Here is a 21,314-nt window from a genome sequence, read left to right on the forward strand (position 1 = left end):
TTCTCTTCCCTTGGTGTATACAGGTTAAGAAATTGCTCCCTTATTTCTTCCACCAAATCCAACCGTTGTCGAGTCTCTTCCAACAATTCTTCGGTGCTTCTGTGTCCGTCGACAATCTGCTGAAACCTCCATCTGCATTCAACCTGTTGTGCTAAAATTAAAATCCCTTGTGCGATGTGTATTTCATCGTTTTCCTTTAGCTTATTCTTATTTTTGTTAAGCTGATTCGACATTAGTCTTCATTTCTCTGCCTTCGTTCCAAGTCCATGGGGCAACGACGCCAAATGTTTACCGTATGGGGTAAATAGTTTAATGCATACCGACAATAGACAAGAACATGTAACACAATAGTACTCCTTTTATTATTCGCATATATGCCGAAGAGATTACATAGTGCTTCTAATTATGATTACAACAATAATCCAAAGTATATTCCGGACGGTGTACATATACCATTCCGAAGGGGTGACTCAACCGTCGCGCCCATTCGGAAATAATTAACCCTACTCATCGGCTACATAATAATTACCGACTACATGCTAATCTACCCGTCGGCTATTTTATAACTTTATTGACAACACCTACATGAAATGTCTGACAAGAGCTTTGTATTATTTTTTAAGAACATGCCTTTCTTGGTCATGGTGGATGAGAGGATATCTCTATAGGAGCATCTAACAAAAATCAAGGACATCCATAATCAGTCAGATGCAATTGGTTGGAAGATGGAGGAAGAAGCCATGGTAGTCATCACTCTAAAGAGTTTACCAAAGTCTTATGCACACTTTATTGAGATGCTCATTATTAACTCAATTAATGTTGACTTAAAGTTTTCAGATCTTTGCACCAAACTTCTGCAGTAAGATTGTTGGAGACAACAATTCAGTAGGGTGCTACTTCGTCCTCCACAAACAGGCCTTTGTAGCAAGTACCCCCGTCCCCTATTTTGAAAAGTACTTAGAATTGTACCCGTACCCATACACAAAGTACCCAAGTACCACCACCCATGTGCAACCTTATATTTTAGTGATTGAAATTAAGAGCACAAATATTGCAAATCTAAACCATATTGCACAGAGCACAATAGCAAATCATATTATGATTCTTTAGGGTAGAGTTTAAATTGTTTGCATTGGCTTTACAAAGTCGCTTCCTATCAACCACCTTACGACTACCTCATGGGAAATTCTCATGCACAACTATCACATGCTACAATATAATACTAGCAACATTATTAAATACAAACAAAAGCTAACAATGTTATTTGTTTATAAACTCTACTAACCTGGTAATAATAATAGATGTAATGTATATCCAGCATGAGTGTCATTTAATTTTTCCATGTTTTTCCTGTTTCAAACCTGTGTAATTGAATTCTATTTATACTTATGGTTTGCTGTGCTGCTGCTGTGTAAATATAGTGCTACTATGGTCCTTTTAAAACAAGGCTAAAGATAAACATTGCAGATTAAAGACACAAGATTTCATGTTCCACAAAGATCGGGTTTGCAGTTTCTGGATTAAATTGCATGAAGATTTTTTCTTCGTCAAAAAATTGTTCATATAGTTTAATCCAGAAACTGCAAATTCTAAATATTGCAGATGTCAGTCATGATTGAATGAATATTGGATCAGCCCATGCAGGATCCACTAACAATAGCAACCCGCTATTTATTTTAAGCAAAAGTTTTAACCAAAATACCAAATAATTTTGTAATATATTGGTTACAATTTGACTCTTCCCGCCAGAAATATTATTAGTAAAGAAGAAAATTGGTCTACTCCAAGTCAAATTAGAAATCTGTTGTTTATGAGCTTTAAAAAGGCAACAAATTCAATGTATTCCATGAACCCCTTCCATTTCACCTATAACATATATATTTGTTTAATGTAATGATTGGTGCTGAAGGAGCTAATCTGGAATATACCCGGCATGGTAGGGTGAGTATCAGACCACAGCAGTATTACTTTGCTGGGAAGTATTTGTATGTATCATGGTAAATATATTTTGAAGGAGCTGGTTGTGAGATATTTTCAAGTTGCTAATCAAGATTGAGCGACAAAATTGAAAGATGGCCCAAAGGAAGCCTATCCGTAGTAGAGAAATCAGAAATGTCTAACAAGTTGCAACAAAAGTATTGTCATATTGCAAATGAAATATGGCCATTTTTGGCAGCTAATTGTTCAATTTTAACTAATAATCCTGAATTCGTAGCAAAATTAAAAATATAACATACTTCCCCAAACTTGTACCAATGTCTCTATTCACTTTCAAGGGCAACATACCATAATGCATTGCTGGAGGTAGTACCCAAGTATGCATGTGGCTAAAAATCTCCTCCCAATGGTTGGGAGGAACCCATGTGACTAGTACAGGGCCCAGGTTTTTTCCCTTTCATACAATGTTTTCTGTGCAAAATATAAATGTAAAATATTTTGTAGTTAGTTTTCTTTCATACTTCAGAACACAATACTCATTCATTGTACCATATCCAAGTATTTTGAAGCATATGTATCATAAAAACTGTAATGTTTGTGAAATAAATATTAATCTACAAATAATGGAGGTTCATAAATTTCTAAATGTTGTTCATCCATCTCAAAAAATCATAGTAGCACTTTTAACATTCTTTTTCCTTTCAGATAGGAACACTGTTTTTGTTGTGGCCACTAAAGAAGAGCTTCAGTCCAAATTAATTAATACCTTTATATTTTTTTGACAAATGACTATAGAGTAACTCTTGGCGACCAATCAATATATGAAGCAAAGGTTATTGGATATGATCAAGATAAAGATGTTGCAGTTCTGCGCATTGATGCCCCAGAGGAAATATTAAAGCCCCTACCTGTTGGAAGCTCAGGAGACCTTTTGGTGGGTCAGAAAGTGTATGCCATTGGAAATCCTGTGAGTGTGTGCCAAGTCACTTATCTATCTTTTTCTGTTTTTTCTTGAAGTTATTTGTTTATCATTGCAATGGGGTCTGTAGATATGCAAGCAATGAACAAGTATGTTTGATTTGAAGAAGCTTTTTTATTTGGTTTCTTTGTGTCCAACTTTAGTAATTTCCAACTGCTGCTGGAAAGAAGAATGTCATCTCCTTAAGGCTTATGTATTCCAATTCTTTTGCAAATACAAACCTCCCCAAGTTCCATTTTGTTGGGCAACCACTTAACCATCACATTATGTGATGAACCCCAACATATATGAAATGTTGATCAAATAATGTCAAGTCTTATTATTATGTGTATGAGTAATAGGTTCGAATCTAAAAAAAAATTGCAACTTAGTCTTTAAAGTAATAGGCTCAACCCTAAACCTAAAATTGTTTGCTATGCGATTGAGCTGCCTTTTCTTGCTTATTCTCCATAGATTACAAATTTACTAGTTATGGTCACTTTCTTTAAGTACATACTGTATACTATTTCTGAGCTAAATGTATTCTTTAATTTGCTTCATATAGAAGAGTATCACTTTGTTTTGGGTCAGTTAGAAAAATAGACCAATGATTCTTAGCATGTTTGCTATGCATCTTTAATTAACTTGTTAGTACATGATCGATGCATTGGATTTCATGATTGTATATCCAGTCATCAAATTGCTTTACTATGAGATAATAACTATTTCACATGAAATATTTGCAGTTTGGCCTTGATCACACTTTGACAACAGGAGTTATCAGGTATCATTTCATAGCATTTAATTTCTGTGAATTGTAGTATTGGGCATTGAAAATAGATCAAGGCATGGATAGACTCTTCTTCAATAGCAGACTGAAGAAGATTGATTCTTCTTTTGTTTAAAGTGGACTTGATCGGGAGATTAATTCAGCTGTAACTGGTCGTCCCATACGAGATGTAATACAAACAGATGCAGCCATAAACCCAGGGAACAGTGGTGGTCCTTTACTCGATAGCTCTGGATATCTGATTGGCATAAACACGGCTATCTACTCTCCTTCAGGAGCATCAGCTGGAGTTGGATTTTCAATTCCAGTAGATACTGTCAGTTACAGTATATTTATTATTTCATCTTCCTATATCTTATATTGTGTATTAGCCAAATGAAGCAGACATGTTAGAAATTAAAATATTTTAGAATTTTACACTTCCAAAATCTGTTTCTAATAATTACAGATTGTAGTTTTAATGATAGATTACTCTAATAGTACTGTATTGTTATCAATTTTTCAGGTAAGTAGCATTGTTGATCAATTGGTTAAGTACGGGAAAATTACAACACCTATTCTAGGTATCAGGTTTGCACCGGATAAATCTGTGGAACAACTAGGCATAACTGGAGTGCTGGTGCTGGATGCATCTCCAAATGGTCCTGCTAGCAAAGCAGTAAGCCTGCTGCCTAACCCAATAAATTTTAACAATTTATCAAGATCCATGACAGGCAGTGCTGAACATAGCTGTGCCATCATCCATGTGGATTTTCTTGGACCCAGAAAAGCAAATCTTGACAAATCAAGTGGGCATAAAATATTAAATTTTCAAAGAAAATACTGGAGACTTTTTCATTACACAAAAGTTTTTTTTCCCAGTGTTCAAATTCACATCAAATTAAGTAATAATCAGAGAATTGTTTTCCAAATGGGAAATACTAAAAGGGAAACCATAAAATAAACCAAGGAAAAAATAAACAAGCTTGGGAGATTACCAGGGAAAGACAAACAAACCTTTTTTTTTTCATTTAACTTCATAGACATAATATTCTCAAATTAGTTATTATATAGGATGCAGGCAATTTCATACTTAATATTTTCGATGTTCAAATTCTATTTGCCTGGTTTGCTACATTTTAGTGCGTGGTATGCAGATTCTGCACTGTAGGGTTTGAAACAAACCAACCTACCTAACCTTTGATCAAACCTGCAGTTCTAAGTGCACAAACATACAAGTACAAACTTTTGAATGTACAAAATAATAAAACTGAAATCAGAAATGTAGTTCTGGAAAAGTGAGATTCATTATTCTGGAAAAGAATTTCTGACTACAAAAGATGGATTTCACAAAGTCATGAATGATAGATGAATGAGGCTTTCCAAAATAGAAAGAAAAACTCAAGTTTAGAACTTTAGATTGTCTTTCATCACAAAAGAAGCATCTAAAAACAAGTCAGCCTTCCACAATAAATAAGAACTAAAAACAACGCTTAATTAAAGCTTGCATTATACCCAGAAGACCTAAGGTACACTGCTCAGAAAAGAGCTAATAATTCACTAATGATACCACCTAAAATCAATAGCACAGCTATGACTATTAAGAAGTAGCACTAACATTGAGAGAAAAGTGTAATGTTTGCAAATTGGGGATTTACTGATTCTACACATAAACAACAATTCCAATAATAAAATTCTAAGTTGCCAGTTTGGATTCTGGTACAGATGCGGGTTTCGTCCACAATTTTTTGGGGTTGGGTTAGGATTCGTTTTCGGTTTTTCCATACAAGAATATATATATGCAGCAAATAAGTTCGCACAGCACTGTGCTAATATTAAAGCAACATAAGAAAACACCAGCACCACATATATTAATGGTTTAGTTTAAATGACATAACAAAATGCCAAAATGCACCATCATATCAATGTTTTGGTTCAAAATTAAAAAAAGAAGAAGAGGAAACAAGAGTTTTTCTCTGACCTTCTATTGATGAGAATAAAAGACATGGCGAGAGTTACACATGGATTGTGATTATGACATAGATACATGCATTGATAATGAATAGTGCATAATTTGATGGATGGACAGAAAGTAACCAGTTAAGTTACAAGGTTTGAGTTCGATTTCAACAATAAAATTTAGATGAAGTACAAGGGTAAAAAATTAGGAAAAATTTGTCATTAAATATACCTTTATAATTAAATTTGAAAATAAATATATAAATTATAATTTCATTAAGTCGTTCAAATACTTTAACAATGCTAAATAAATTTGAAATTAAGTTATATTTAAAATAAAATAGTTAAATATATTGTTTATTAAAATAGAACAATATTATATTAAATTCAAAATTAATATAAACATTTTACACTTTAAATAGAAATTATTAAAAATAAAACAGTGTTATTATATTCAGTACATTATAATAAATTTAAATATATTAAGAATTTTAGTTTTAAGTAGTCAGCATATAAATAACATGTTAAGGTTTATAATAGCCCCTCAACTATTTTTAGATGGTCTTCATTTTTGTTGCAAAGTCTGTAAAAATTCGTGTTGGGCTGCGCGGCTTTTTGAAAAGTCTTCCAAATTCACTTGAAATTCTTGCAAGGTTCTGCTGGGAAAATGTTCAGCAAATTTCTGACTGGTAGTGACTTCTGAGCGAATTCACACCATACCAAAATTTGGTGCGAATTGACTTTCGAATTCCACCTGGTCTGAGTGAATGTGGCAAGGTAGATAAAATGCTAAAGTGAACTTCATTAGCCAACAACAATTTGAGAAAATAATGTATATATACATTAGCTAGTGCATAAGGAGTCTAAGACATGTATTACAACTATCTTACAACCATTCATAAGCTCAACAAGAACTTTGAGAGTATAATGTCCCTGTCAGAAAATAAATGTATTTAATTAAACCTTGTTAATGGGTCGATTGATTTAATATATCTCGGACCCATTTTTAATTTAATTGTTTCCGTAGTTAGTTTGGCCGTCGGCTTTGTACACCCTCGGAAGGTTTTTCTCGATGAGTATTTAAGCACAGCTTGTAGGTAGTAGTTAGGTATGAGTATTGGATTATTTTCTATGTACTATGAATTCCTATTGGAGTTCTGTGTTGTTCGCCATTTCGGAAGTAAAAGATCTTCCCTACTTGGCTTGCTAGGTTCGATGGGATTCAACCCTCACCCTATTCTGTTTGTATGTTTCAACTCGGATTTGGCAAATCAGAGCGTTATTATTATTTGCAACTATAATATAGTTTGGATGCCAAATTGTTGTCGTGTGCACATCCGATCTTTATTGTGTATCTTATTTTTCAGATAGAGGGCTATTAATCTTCCTTGTAGGTTCTTCTCACCTTTCGTGCCTCCACCGAATGCCTTTGTGCATCTCGAGTACCTAACTCTGCACCATACGGCCTTCTTGGCCTCCTCCGTATGCCATTTCATACTACCATCTGCACACCGTACGGCTACCTCTTGCACTGTACAGTCACCCCCTCCAGCCGTATGGTCATCCAATCTGTACCATATGACCCTGTCCTTGGCAACTATACAGTTACCCAATGTGCACTGTACGGCCAGTCACTTGTGTCCCACGACTTTTCCTCCATCCGTACGGCTGACCAGTTGCTACACTACACCATACGACGTGCTTGCTACTCAGGTTGCCACCATGCAAACTGCCCTTCCTACTGTACGACCTTCCCTTTTTATCATACGACTCTTGCACGTGACCATCGTACAGCCTCCAGTTTCGCCCTTCCGTATAGACACTAGTTTCACCTTCAGACTTAGCAAAAGTTGATTCATAAGGAGCAATTTCGTAATTAGAGGAAGACATTCTTTGACCGTTGTTGGAAAGGAACATTACAGTGGTATCAGAGCTTTTGATTCTGCCAGCCTGTGGAAGTGATTGTAAGTTTATACTTGAAGGAGAGGCAAAATAACCTCATTGCTAGAATGGCAAATCATCAGGATCCTACGGAAGAACTCATGAATCTTTTAAGAGAGCTCAGTAGAAACCAAATACAAATCAACGAAACCAAAAGGCTGATGCAGGAAACACTACAGAAATTATTCGAGGGAAGACAACAGGAGAACAAAATGGGCATAGCAACGACTCGGTTTCAGGGAAGGCAAACTTTCAACCCTCTCACTCTCAACCCTCAATACCCATCTTCCTTCCAAGGACAGAAGCAACACACAAAGAAAGAGAACCCACTTCTCAGGAAATGCAAGAAAAACTTCATGAAGATTGGCAAAACGCGAATATGGAAGGTGATATATCTTATAGAGGCTATTGATCTAAGAATGAGATATTCTAGCGGAGAAATCATAGTTATTTTAATGATGATCTTAGGAGAAAGATCGGAAAGGTAAACTTATCACCATTTGATGGATCTGGAGCCATTACCGCACAATCATGGGTTCTGAAGGCAAAGACCTATTTCCAACTCAATCCGATATTCGAAGAGGAAGCAATCAAGTTCGCAGCACTTCATTTTGAAGGAGTGGTGCATGAGTGGTGGCATCATGGATTGGTCGCTCTCGGTCATGACCAAGTAACCTATTATGTCTAGTTCACTAAGAGACTCATTGACTGTTTCGATGGGAAGGATCCTGAGCTAAACTTCAAAGAGCTAGCTCAACTAAAGAAAACAGGCACGGTAGACAATTACATCACTGAATTCCAAAGGTTGTTAGTATTAGTCACAAACATCTCTGAAAGACGTTGAATTGTGTTATTCATGGATGGGCTGAGAGAACCTTTGAGAGGCTGCATCAAATGGTTCAACCCGTGTGCACTCAACAAAGCTATTAAGAAGGTGCGAGACATGGCCACATCTTTCTCCATAACTCACGCAGCTACACCAACACCAACTCCACAAGAAGACAAAGACAAGGAGCTAATTCAGAAAAACCTTAGTTTGATGAATATTCTTGACAAGAGCTCCAAAGGAAAAAGCCCTGTTTCACGTGCAAAGAACCATGAGGACTTGGTCATCACTGCCTTTGGAAGGAAAAGATTCATTACATTGAGGTGATGCCTGATGACGACAAAGGACAAATACCTGCAGTGACTGATGAAGAAATTACCCAACAGGAGAGAATAAATGCCTTGATACAAAAAGGGGGTTCCATTGCTACCTTTACTACAAGGACTGGAAGTGGTATCTTTAGGGTTCGTGGCACACTTCATGGAAAAAAAGTCCCAACCATGATTGATAGTAACACCACACTCAATTTCATCAATTCAACTCTGGACACTATTAAAGGCTTCTACGTAGTTGAGCATAGAGGATTTGAGGTTCAAGTTGCAGGAGGAACCTTGTTACCTTGCACTCATGTGATCCCACGGCTACAAATTTCTATGGGAAACCATACTGTGACGGATGATTTCTTTGTCATAGATTTGGTTAATACTAATATCATATTGGGCATCCAGTGGTTGGAAACTCTTGACTAGTACACCCAAAGTTTCAAAAGGATGGATTTTTCATTGGAGGTGGATGGCAAGAAGGTGCTGCTAAGAGGAATGCCAAATAAAGGATCGAGGGAAGTCACAATCAAGAAGGAGGCCGATTTTAAACATGATTTGATCCCAAGCATCGCAAGGAAAAACATGACAGTCAACACCTTACCCGATTCCTTGGATAATTGGTGGGCCCATCTATTGGTCGAGTACTCCAAGAACACCTTTGCATGTCAATTGATGGATGACTATGTACGCGATGAAAGATACAAAATTATTGATGACATCATTTACTTCGGCGGGAAGATTTACTTAGTACCTGACTTGGGACTAAAGAAGCTGATTAGGGAAGGTTTCCTACAGCCAGATTTGCATTTGCTTGAGAACAAGCAAATTTTGGGACGGGAGGACTTTAATGTCCTCGTCATAAAATAAATGTATTTAATTAAACCTTGTTAATGGGCCGATTGATTTAATTATCTCGGACCCATTTTTAATTTAATTGTTTCTGTAGGTAGTTTGGCCGTCGGCTATCTTTGTACACCCTCGGAAGGTTTTTCCCGACGGATATTTAAGCACGGCTTATAGGTAGTAGTTAGGTATGTGTTTTGGATTATTTTCTATGTACTACGAATTCTTGTTGGAGTTCTCTATTGTTCACCATTTCAAAAGTGAAAGATCTTCCCTACTTGGCTTGTTGAGTTTTGGTGGGATTCAACCCTCACCCTATTCCATTTGTATGTTTCGGCTCGGATCTGGCAAATTGGAGCATTATTATTATTTGCAACTATAATATAGTTTGGAATTCAAATTGTTGTCATGTGCATGTCCGATCTTTATTGTGTATCTAGTTTATCAAATAGAGGGCTATTAATCTTCCTTGCAGGTTCTTCTCACCTTCCGTGCCTTCATCGAATACCTTTGTGCATCTCTAGTACGGTTGACTCTTCACTGTATGGCCTTCTTGGCCTCCTCCGTACGCCATTTCACACCACCATCTACACACCGTACAGCTACCTCCTGCACCGTACGGTCACCCCCTCCAGCCATATGGTCATCCAGTCTATACCATATGATCCTCTCCTTGGCAATTGTACAGCTACCCAATCTGTACCGTACAACTCTTTGTTACCTACCATACGACCAGTCACTTGTGTCCCACGACTTTTCCTCCATCTGTATGGCCGGTCAGTTGCTACATACCATCGTACGACATGCTTGCTACTCAGGTTACCACCATACAGACTACACTTCCTACAGTACGACCTTCCCTTTTTACCATACAGCTCTTGCACATGGCCACCGTACAACCTCTAGTTTTGCCCTTCCGTACGGACACTGGTTTCACCTTTAGACTCAGCAAAAGTTGATTCATAAGGAGCAATTTCGTAATTAGAGGAAGACGTTCTTTGACCATTGCTAGAAAGGAACATTATAGAGAGGGTACCAGTAAACTACCCAACCCAACTAAGCCTGAGAGCATGTAACATTCACATCATGACAACTTACCCTTATCCCACAAGTAGAAGTAACATCCAATTATGACAAGTTCCATCCCTTAGGGCATCCCACAAGTAGTAGGAATTTCCAACTATGGTCAATTCCATCCTTCAGGTGGTGGCATACTTAGTTTGAAGGATCTAGTAAACTACATCTGCCTAACTTATTTCCTCCAACTTTACATTTGATTTATTATGGGAGAAACACCCCACAAACACAAACATATATATGGAAAGTAATAAGATAAGTATTGAGCTTATTGTAATCAATATTTATTGATAATATAAGAAAACTGCTTGTATTGACTACTCAGAAACCAATATCTACATATGTATATATAAAATATTTAGCATTCATAACAAATTATTGTTGCAATGCACAATGACTGTATATCTCGATCTGATTTCTTCATACCAGATTTATCCTTGATTGATCGTTCAAATGTTGTTGAACGATTAGTTTAATTGAGTGAATTGTTTTGATTTGATGATTTGAGGTACTGGTGAGTTATGATTATGTAATTTTTGATTAGATGATTGAAAAGTGACAATATAATGAATGCTAGATTGACATATTGATGGACGATGAGTGAATGAGTGTTGATTTGATAGTGATGCTTGATTGCTGAATTTTATGTTTCTTGATTCCCAAGATAAAGTGATGATTGATGTGGATTTGATGATTGTTTGCTTGATCTCGTTGATTGATTGTTTTCTTGAGGGCTGATGGATGAAGGATAATGATTAAGAAATCCTCCTTCATTACTTGGAATGTGATCTCCTTTATATCAGTCAAAGGGTGACCACTTTTCATAAGAGTTGAGTCACCACTTTTCTTTGATGCCTTTGAGAACCATATATTATTCGCCCAATTGCTTTTCCTTCCTCCTTAAATGAATCCTTCTCTTCTTTATTTCTTCTAATGTATGGGAGATTCAAAAACCTCTTCACCATGGCTGCCCTTTGCAATGGTCACAATTTTAAACAACTATCACCCTTTAGAAGAGTGACAACACTTCATCATTGTCAGTTTTTGAAAGAGTCATAACACTTCATAACTTTTTCCCTTTATAGGAATCTCTTCCTTATTTCCTTCTCATTTCTTTTTCCTCTTACATTAAGTTGTGTTAATTCTTGTCTTCTCTTTCCTATTTCTTCCTCTCTCCCTATTTTCAAATGAAGTTATCTTCTCCTTTTTATGTCCCATGTTTGAGGGAGTCACAACTTTTCATTTCATGCCTTTTGACCATTCATAAATTCAACTAAATTTAATTATATTATATTTTAATTTTATTGTTTTACATATTTTAAATTTTTTTTTTTAATTTTATTTATTTATTACTGTTTAATTAAATCATATTTTGAAGAAAGGGACATTACATAAAGTTTTCTTTGCATATTCACAATTTGATTGTCAAGCATGTACTATTGCTATGTTTGGTTTGTAGCTGTGCCTAAAACGCCAAATGACAAGATATTTAATAATCTGTTGTTGTGAGGAAGGTGTTCTCTATCAACGACAACTTCTTTCTTGGTATTTCAAACTTCCCTTGTGTCAGGGGCTTTGTCAAAATGTTTGCAATCTACTTATTTGAAGGAACGTGTGGAAGAATTATCACTCCCTTTTGAACTGTCTTTAAGAAATTGATAATGAATATCGATATGAAAGGAGAGATCGTGAAATAAAAATTTTGAAGACCTTGATGCAATTCTGTTTGTCACATTAAAATATTGTAGGCTTCAACATCTGATTAGTAAGTTATGCTATCATCTTGCAAAGCCAAATAGCATCACAACTAGTAGAAGCTGCTACATACTCCATTTCACTTGAACTTAATGCTACAACTGCTTGTTTCTTTCTAAACTAGGATAAAATTCATGACTTCAAGCTTAAAAAAACCTACTTCCTAGAACAAGCATCACTAAATCTTGTCTTTAGCTTCTTTCAATCCATTGTTTACTACCTAACTCAACTAGTTACAAAAGTAAATGGAAACTTACAAAAACAGAATATAGAAATTGTAAGAATTTGACTTAGGCTAGAATTCACCCAAGAACTAAAGAACTCAACACAAGCACACAGTAGATCAAAATAGAGCGAGTATGATCAGAATGATGATATTCATTCAATATGCCAGCTTACTATTCAGAAGCATGTACATACACACTAGGAGTGCCTGCATATATAGGCCTCTCAGGAAGCATCTAGAATGTCTCTAGAAACAACCAGGAGATAAGACAACTAAGCACATTATCCAACATTCTAGATGAATGGATAAGAATAACAAAGTGTCATATGTGTAGAAGATTCCTGTGTTGTAGACAACATGTGCTTAAAAGAGGTGCGGACCCCTGTGATGTCATCATGACAACTCACAAGAGAGTGCACATACTCTTAGGTGACTAATAAATAAATATTAATATAATGCATTAACCTAAGTAAACTTAAGTGTAATAAGTAAATACTTATTTACACCAACACCCCCCCCTCCAAGTGCAACTTAGGGGAACGCCCTTAAGCTTACGAAATCTAGGATGCAATGCAAATGGGTCCCGGCTACTAGGCCATGTTAGGTACCCATGTACATAATGAAATGCAATCTCTCATAAAGCAGGGAAAGAGGGAAAACCTCATGGGAAAAATCTTCCCCCAAAAAGAGAGATAAATAAAGATGCATGGATGGATGAAGTAATCAAGACCCCCCCATTACAACATACATCTAGTATATGCATAAGAGAATGATGAGAAGAGGAAGAGAGACAAGATGGACTCCTACCCCAAAAGAAGAATGCCGAACAATGACTGCTCTGATGAAGAAGCTAATCCAAGACCGCAGAATGGTGTTCCTCCCCTTAGGAAGAAACAATGCGAAAGGTACAAATGAGACGCTTCCGCTGCGTGTGGAAAGAATCCCATGGATAAGTGATGTCTCTGAAACCTTCTCAACTAGCTGAAGAACCTGTCTAAAAGAACTATTTGTCTCCTCAGCTAATGAAGAACCCTGTTGCAACTGTTGATCATAAGTATCCACAATCCCTTCAACCTGTGACGATTGATCATGTAGAGAATGAACAAGAGATTCAGATGGAACCCTCATGACAACTGAAGAAGAAGCTCCTGCATCAAGAAGAAGAGGCAGATCATCAATACTGTCCCCCAAATCTGTCACTGAACATGTATTTGGAAGATTGGATGTACCCTGCTGTTCTGGACCTATCACTGTGGCAATGTATGCATGTGGACTAAATTGATGAAGTGACCTCTCCTTGCAACTGTCGATAGAACTCCACGTGTTTGAATCTGTTGAAGCACTATCGCTGGTGTCACTATTAGTTTCCACACTGTATGATGTGCAAAGAGTAGAGGACAAGCTTGGTGAACTTTCCTCAAAGTAGACATCCTTCTCCACAAAAATCTGATGTGTCTCAAGATCTAGAAGTTTGTATGCCTTCACACTGTCTTCATAACCAATGAAAGTACAATGCCAAGATGACTGTGCCTTGCATCCCCTGGAAGATATCTTTGCCCCTGCAGGACAACCAAAGACTTTGAAGTGTGTCACAATAGGTTTTTTGCCACACCATGCCTTAAAAGGAGTCTTGCCATCTAAGGCTGGATGAGGAGAACGATTAAGAATGTGAGTGGCACTAGAGATTGCTTCAACTTCTAATGATGGATCTAGAGCCTTGGCATGAATCATGCAACTTGCCATAGATTTGAGAGTTCGGATCCTCAATGCTGCAACATCTGTCTTATGTGAACTGAATGTTGGCGGAGTCTGAAGATCAATGCCCTCGAGTCTACAAAAGTCCTTAAGTCTTCTGTTCACATACATGCTTCCATTTTCCATTCGGAGAACTTTGATGGCTTTCCTAGATTTTCGTTCTACATGAGTCTTGAAGTCTAGAAACTTGTCCAACACTTCATTCTTGTTATGAAGAAAGTAGACCCAAGTGAACCTTGAAAAGTCATCAACAAAGGTAAGTATGTAGCGACCATAGCTGAATGCAAAATGACCTGCTAATACAATGTGAACCATCTGTAGAACACCTGTTGCTCTTGAAGACTTCCTTCTCTATAACTTCCCCTCTGGATGCATATCCATTGAATTTGTTGAACATTCACCCTTAGAAAAGTTGATTTGAGGTAGACCTTTGACCATTTTGTATGTGCAAAGTTGCTAAAGGTAGCGGTAGTCAAGATGACCATACCGCTCATGCCATAATTGCATGTTTAATTTGATTGAAGTGACAAGGCCTTTGAAGGAGACTTGGGCACAAAATGAGAGAAAGAGTACAACCTTTTGTTATGATTCACTTTCCCCACTGCAACCAAGGAATCGTCTTTAAGACTGTGCACTTTTACTGAGTCTAGAAGGAACTCAACTCTATGTCCATCTCTGAGGTGAGTGATTTGGTAGATTGATAGGAGATTTGAACTTAGGTTTGGAACATAGAGAACATTTTGAAACTCTCCATTTTCCATTTCCACGTTTCCTTTCCCTTCAACTTCCATTTTGCTATCATTCCCCATGAAGATGTGTGGTACCTTTGATTGCTTCATTGAAGAAAAATCCTCCTTTGAAGAACCCATATGATATGAGGCACCTGAGTCAAATATCCATTCCTTTGTAGAGTTTGCGTTTGCCATGAATGCTTACCCTTTGCCCTTCGAATCTAAAGAAGACCCTTTCTCCTTATAATCATTAGGCATTGGAACATTATGTCGCTTCATGATGTTGGTCAACTCATCAATCTTCTTAAGATAACACTCATGCTCTTCATGACCTGATTTCTTGCAATAAGCACACTTCTTCTTCTCCTTATTGTTGTCCCCCTTCTTGTTGGAATTTGAGGACTTGCCTTGTTGATTTGATTGTGGTGTTGTCTTTTCTGCATCCTCTAATTTGTCTTTCTTCCACTTCTTCTTACCTTTTCCTTTATTTGAAGACTGTCCAGCTGAATTTTGAGAACCCTCATTGGTCACCAATGCTTTAGACTAAGCTGTTTTGAGAATTCCCATTGATTTCAACTTCTTTTCTTCATCATCCAATAGTTTAGCATATTCATCAAAAGTGACTTTCTCGTAGGCAAACCCTAAGGTAGTCTCTGAGGTGTTAAAAGAAGATACAAATGTGAAATATTTTGATGGCAGCTTGTTATGTATGAGATAGATTAGTCTATCATCTTTGATAGAACTCCCAAAATCAGTAAGCTTTGTCCTTAGTTCATTCACCTTGATGATGAAATCCTGTATGGAGTCATATGACTTAGGATCTAATGAGACAAGCTCATCTTCGATTTTGAAAACATCCTCTTCAGACACTTTACCATAAAGGCTTTCGAGGGTATCCCAAGCTTTCTTGGATGTAGAACACTTCTTGATTTGATACATGATCTTATCATCTACCCCCAAACGTATATCACCTAGGGCTTTCCTATCCATAGCTACCCAAGCTGAAATATCACTTTCTAATGCCTAATCACCTGCTGGTTTAGGAAGAGTGCCATCTATATATTGTGAAACTCCATTATGCATTAAGTGATACCACATTTTGATGGACCATGTAGCATAGTTATGAGGAGTTAATTTAGGAAACTTAAAGTTGCCCATAATGTAGAAAATGAAAGAAATGTGCAGAAAAGAGAGAACACAACACCAAGAACACCCCCCTTTCACTAAATCAAGAAACCCCCCCAAAATAGATGCTTCGGGAACTTTATCAGTAGTGTGATTACAATTGGCCACTTGCCAATTTTGGCTTTCGTGGACTTTTGATTTTGCTTGTTACAACCTCTTAAATGATTACAAATCTAGAACTTTACAATGTGCTACAATTCTAAAGCATTACAAAGCAAAGAAAGGCCCTATTTCTGAAAGTGACACTTTTTTCCACACAACCCTACAATATGATACTAGATCTGGAAAGTAGACAAAAAATAACGCACTTTCAAAAAAACGGAACCTGTTTTTTTGACTCAGATGTGCCCGTACGGAGCATTTGAAGTTGCAAAATGCAGGATTATGCAAGTACAGTCGCCAAAAAATGCAATTCTTGAACAATCCATGCACCAAAACCAAAAAAGAGCTGCACCACTGAAACATTTAGAAAATTCTAGCCAATTTCAAAAAAAATTACACCTAATTTGGAGTCTGGATGTCCAAGTTATGGCCTCTCAAAGTCGGACTGCAAAAACCAAAATCAATCTAGAGAGGGGTTGCACCAGCAAAAGACGGAGTTAAATTTGACGATCATACAGTCGTCGCAGTAGTTATAATTTTCCTTATAATGACGTCCAGACGGACGTCAAATTTAATGTCGTAAATTGGTGACGTCAGTGGAAAAATGTGCCCTTTGCTGATGTGATAGTACGGAATCGTATGAATGCATGATGTGTTAAAAAAATAACTATACAGACAACTTTGTGGATGATGATAGGGCCCACTGTACACTGACTGGATGGTGACTAGGCGCTGATGACTATGACTGGGCTGGTGTGAGCAGACCCAATGGAAAATTGCCATGTGTCGAGCAAACAGTGGTTTTAATACTATCGCGTGTCTGGGATTAGGAGCTGACGCGGGCCGCCAAGCTATTTTCGTGCACCAGATATTATAAAGCAGCGACGCCGAAAACCTCAAACTTCGTTGGTGATCACTGCGCGGGATTTGGATGCTGGTAAAGTTTAAAGAACGCCGAACTTTAGATGGTATTCGCTGGGTTTTGGAAATCACGATGCGGGAGTTTTATTTGTTAGTCCCACATTGATGGGATCCGCGAACAGCTTACTGCATAAATACAATATGTCGTGGGTAACGTAAAGGAATGGAACCCGCTGATATGTGGTGGATTGTCGTCCGCCGGTGGTTGTGTTGCCGCCGATGGCTGGCTTGACTTGCCGAATTTGTTTGAGCCAGTGCCAAAATAGAGGATGTGGCCGGATTTGGGGCAATTGGTCGGAAATACTATAGTATGGCACTGCGCAGATTTGTTGGGCCGAAAATGTAATAAAATGCCCGCAGTATTATAATAAATTCGAAATTCCACCAAATACGGAACCGAGCCGGGGTGTCACTACTCGGTTCAGCAAAAAATAAAAAATTCTCTGCTTGGAGACTATTTTGAAAATAAAATCCGAAAATTACAAAGAATTAATAGATCCAAAGATGCAAATAATCAGATCGAATTAGATCATACCCGAATTGCAAATCGGGGCCTCGGGTTCTGATTTGCAAATTTTTTTTTCCTCACGATCAACTTTCACCTAGCATAGGCAAATTTATAGTTGATCTTCACCGAATGAATGCTTCGGATGCAATGGTGAGGTCAGATTTGGCTCTAGACGCTCTCAATTTTTGCAAATCCTCTGGATTCGTGTTGAGGTGCTGAAGCATGAACGGTCTCGAACGGCTATGCGTAGAGAATCTCCCTCAGAGCTCTAATACCATGTAAAAATTTGGCTTAGGCCAGAATTCACCCAAAAACTAAAAAACTCAACACAAGCACACAGTAGACCAAAATAGAGAGAGTATAGTTAGAATGACGATATTCATTCAATATGCCAGCTTACTATTTAGAAGCATGTACATACACACTAGGAGTGCCTGCATATATAGGCCTCTCAGGAAGCACCTAGAATGTCTCTAGAAACAACTAGGAGATAAGACAACTAAGCACCTTATCCAACATTCTAGATGAATGGATAAGAATGACAAAGTGGCATATGTGTGTAGAAGATTCCTGTATTGTAGACAACATGTGCTTAAAAGAGGTGCGGACCACTATGATGTCATCATGACAACTCACAAGAGTGCACATACTCCTAGGTGACTAATAAATAAATATTAATATAATGCATTAACCTAAGTAAACTTAAGTAAGTGTAATAAGTAAATACTTATTTACACCAACAAAAATATACAATATAACTCTTTGCACATATTCAGAAGATAATCTTTCATTACCAAGCAATGGATTTGCAATCAATAAAACACATCAAAGAGATAGTAGATATCCAGCTACAACCAACATCAATATAAATAGTGCACTAGGTTGAATACGACTACCAACCATTAGTAACTACGAACTAGCCCAATCACAAAACAGAATGATATTTATTTAGCTGAGTACATTATTGACTTATCCCCCCCCAAGTTGTGTACCAACGATTGAGACGAAACTAGGAGTTTGACACAGCAAAACAAAAGAGTTTACTAAGGAGGGGAAGGGTGGGAAGATGGTCGTGGATGCACAAAGGATGGTGGAGTAGAAGCCTGAGAATGCTTCTGTAGAAGACACTCGAGGTGTTGGTTGGGCACCAACTCTCTTTCGCTCTACCTTCACCATGTAAGCAGTCTCTATCTATTGCAATTTTAATCTTCTTGAGCTCGTATTCTGTTTTCAAAAACTTTTCATCTGTCTCTGCTATCTGCAATCTCCTAGTTGGCTGGTCTTCTTTGCCAATTGTCTTTCCTTCTTTGCTAATTGGTTTTTCCCCACCATTTTATCCAATGCCATAACTTGGTTGTGCCCCTAGCTAGTTGCTCTTGGGACTTCAAGATTTGATTCATCAAATCCTTTCGAACATCCTTAACTTGACGAAGGGCCCTATCTAATGACTAGTTACCTTCCTCAATTGAAGCCATATGCCTGCAGTAGGGAAGGAAAAGATCTTAGAAACATAGCTCCATGCCATGGAGTACTCTTGATACTTGGCCATATTTGCTTGTGATTGTTGGTTGTGGAGGATGCCAAGTAGCTATCATCTCTAGTACCTCCATGTGTGGCCACCCTCAGAAAATGAAACACCTAACGAACACTCCTTGGCACTCCACCTAGATTAAGTTGACAAATTTCTTGGCCACACGTGCAACTAGTGGGTCATGGCCAATATCTAGGTCACAGTCAATATCCTCCATTGTATCCATGAACATCACCATTGCATGGAGTTCTCTAATGTATTGCTACATTGTACTAACAAATCATATGAATTCAATTGGCCCAACCTAAGAACAATACCATCTATCTCATTGCATGATGATTCTTGTGGCATTGTAGTGGAAGTTGTCTCTTCAGTTGGTTGGACCTTGTTGGTAGGTGTAGGTGTGGGCTCTAGAATTCACTATGGATGTGAATGCTCACCATGCACACAATCCACTAGCTCTTCTCACCTTGAGCTAATCTACTACTATAACCATCACTGCCTCCTCTATCTTGAAATTTCTAGAAAGCAATCTAGGAGACTTTATTAGAGGGGCATTTGGTGGTAGCCCCATCACGTCTAACCAACAAGCGTCCTTCAACTTTGTAGTACCATATATTTAGAAGTTTGCCAATTGCTAAAGTGGTACAATTGGTCCTGAGGGTTCCAACTTGGTAGTGGTGGGGCTGCCACTGATGGGACAATTGGTGATGGTACGATAATTTCCCATACGGGAACAATTGTCTAAGGTGCTATGGTCATGTCCTTAACAGAGTGGCCTCCGCATCCTCCTCTAAGGGTGCTTCCCTACCACTGAAATTTTGTCTACACTCGCTCAAAGAAGATAAAACTCTAGTGGCACCCCTTTATTGCCAATGTAATATTCCTATCCTTCCTATGAGCTTAGACACCTTGATTTAATTTACATATAGAAGAGTTGGGTGATGTCTGATGGCATACAACCTAATATGTTTGGAGTTGGGTGATGTCTGATGGCGTGCGACCTGATATGTTTGGACTTAGTAATTGTACGGTGCAAGGAAGGAATGGCGTATGGTGGCAACAAAGGAATGTGTTGTATGGTGTACGGAAGTAGTTTCTGGGACCAAACAGTGTATGGTGGAGAGGTTTACTGGTGTCTGTACAATGGAGTATGTATGGGCTATCTCAAATGCTCCATCGGATAAATTTCTTGGAATAAAATGTGCTACCTTAGTCAATCTATCAACCACGACCAAAATAGTGTTATGTCGATTTCGAGTCATAGGCAACCCTTGTACAAAGTCCATGGATATTACTTGCCATTTCCATTCAGGTACCTCATTTGGATGTAACAATCCTGCTGGATATCTATGTTCTGCTTTCACCTTTTGACACTCTAAGCAACTTGCTACAAATTCAATTATCTCTTTTTTCATTCCCTTCCAATAGTATGAAGGTTTTATATCTGATAACTTCACGACTCCTGGGTGTCCTAAATATGGAGCTGAATGATAGTCCCCTAGAATTAATCTACGTAACTCAGGTTGATTGGGCACATAAATCCTGTGGCGATATCTCAACAGTCCATCCTCCTCTAAGTTAAAATCTGAATATTTAGGGTCCTGTGGATCTCTAATAAGTGCCAAACTGATTTCTGCATAAAAATCATCATTCTCCAAATGCTGTAAAATTTGATCTCTCAATTGAAATTTTACCTTAGTCATTGCTGAAATGTGCCTCCTTCGACTTAAGGCATCGGCAACCTTGTTTTCCTTTCCCTTAATGTAGCTTATGTCAAATTCATAATCTGCTAAGAACTCTAACCATCTTCTTTGTCTAGCATTCAAATTTTGCTAAGTAAAAATATATTTTAAGCTTTGATGATCAGATCGAAGTTCAAAGCGTTTTCCAACTAGATAATGTCTCCACATTTGTAAAGTGTGGACTATGGCTGCTAATTCCAAATCGTGTGGTGCATAGTTTT

The 21,314-nt window shown here is 37.6% G+C and overlaps 1 protein-coding gene across 3 annotated transcripts in view; it reads left to right on the plus strand.

Annotated features, from left to right (window-relative positions):
- Positions 1-21,314, plus strand: part of LOC149575618 (protease Do-like 1, chloroplastic) — a 328,128-nt gene that overhangs the window by 84,450 nt on the left and 222,364 nt on the right. For all 3 annotated transcript variants that reach the window (XM_089815385.1, XM_089815386.1, XM_089815387.1), the window contains 4 exons: positions 2,734-2,905; positions 3,643-3,680; positions 3,804-4,002; positions 4,192-4,344. In XM_089815385.1, the coding sequence (XP_089671511.1) occupies positions 2,734-2,905; positions 3,643-3,680; positions 3,804-4,002; positions 4,192-4,344 (562 nt within the window). The remainder of the gene's footprint in view (positions 1-2,733; positions 2,906-3,642; positions 3,681-3,803; positions 4,003-4,191; positions 4,345-21,314) is intronic.

The sequence above is a fragment of the Cupressus sempervirens genome, chromosome 2 (assembly GCF_028749045.1).
Source record: "Cupressus sempervirens isolate cs-2001-9-10 chromosome 2, ASM2874904v1, whole genome shotgun sequence".
Lineage (NCBI taxonomy): Eukaryota > Viridiplantae > Streptophyta > Pinopsida > Cupressales > Cupressaceae > Cupressus > Cupressus sempervirens.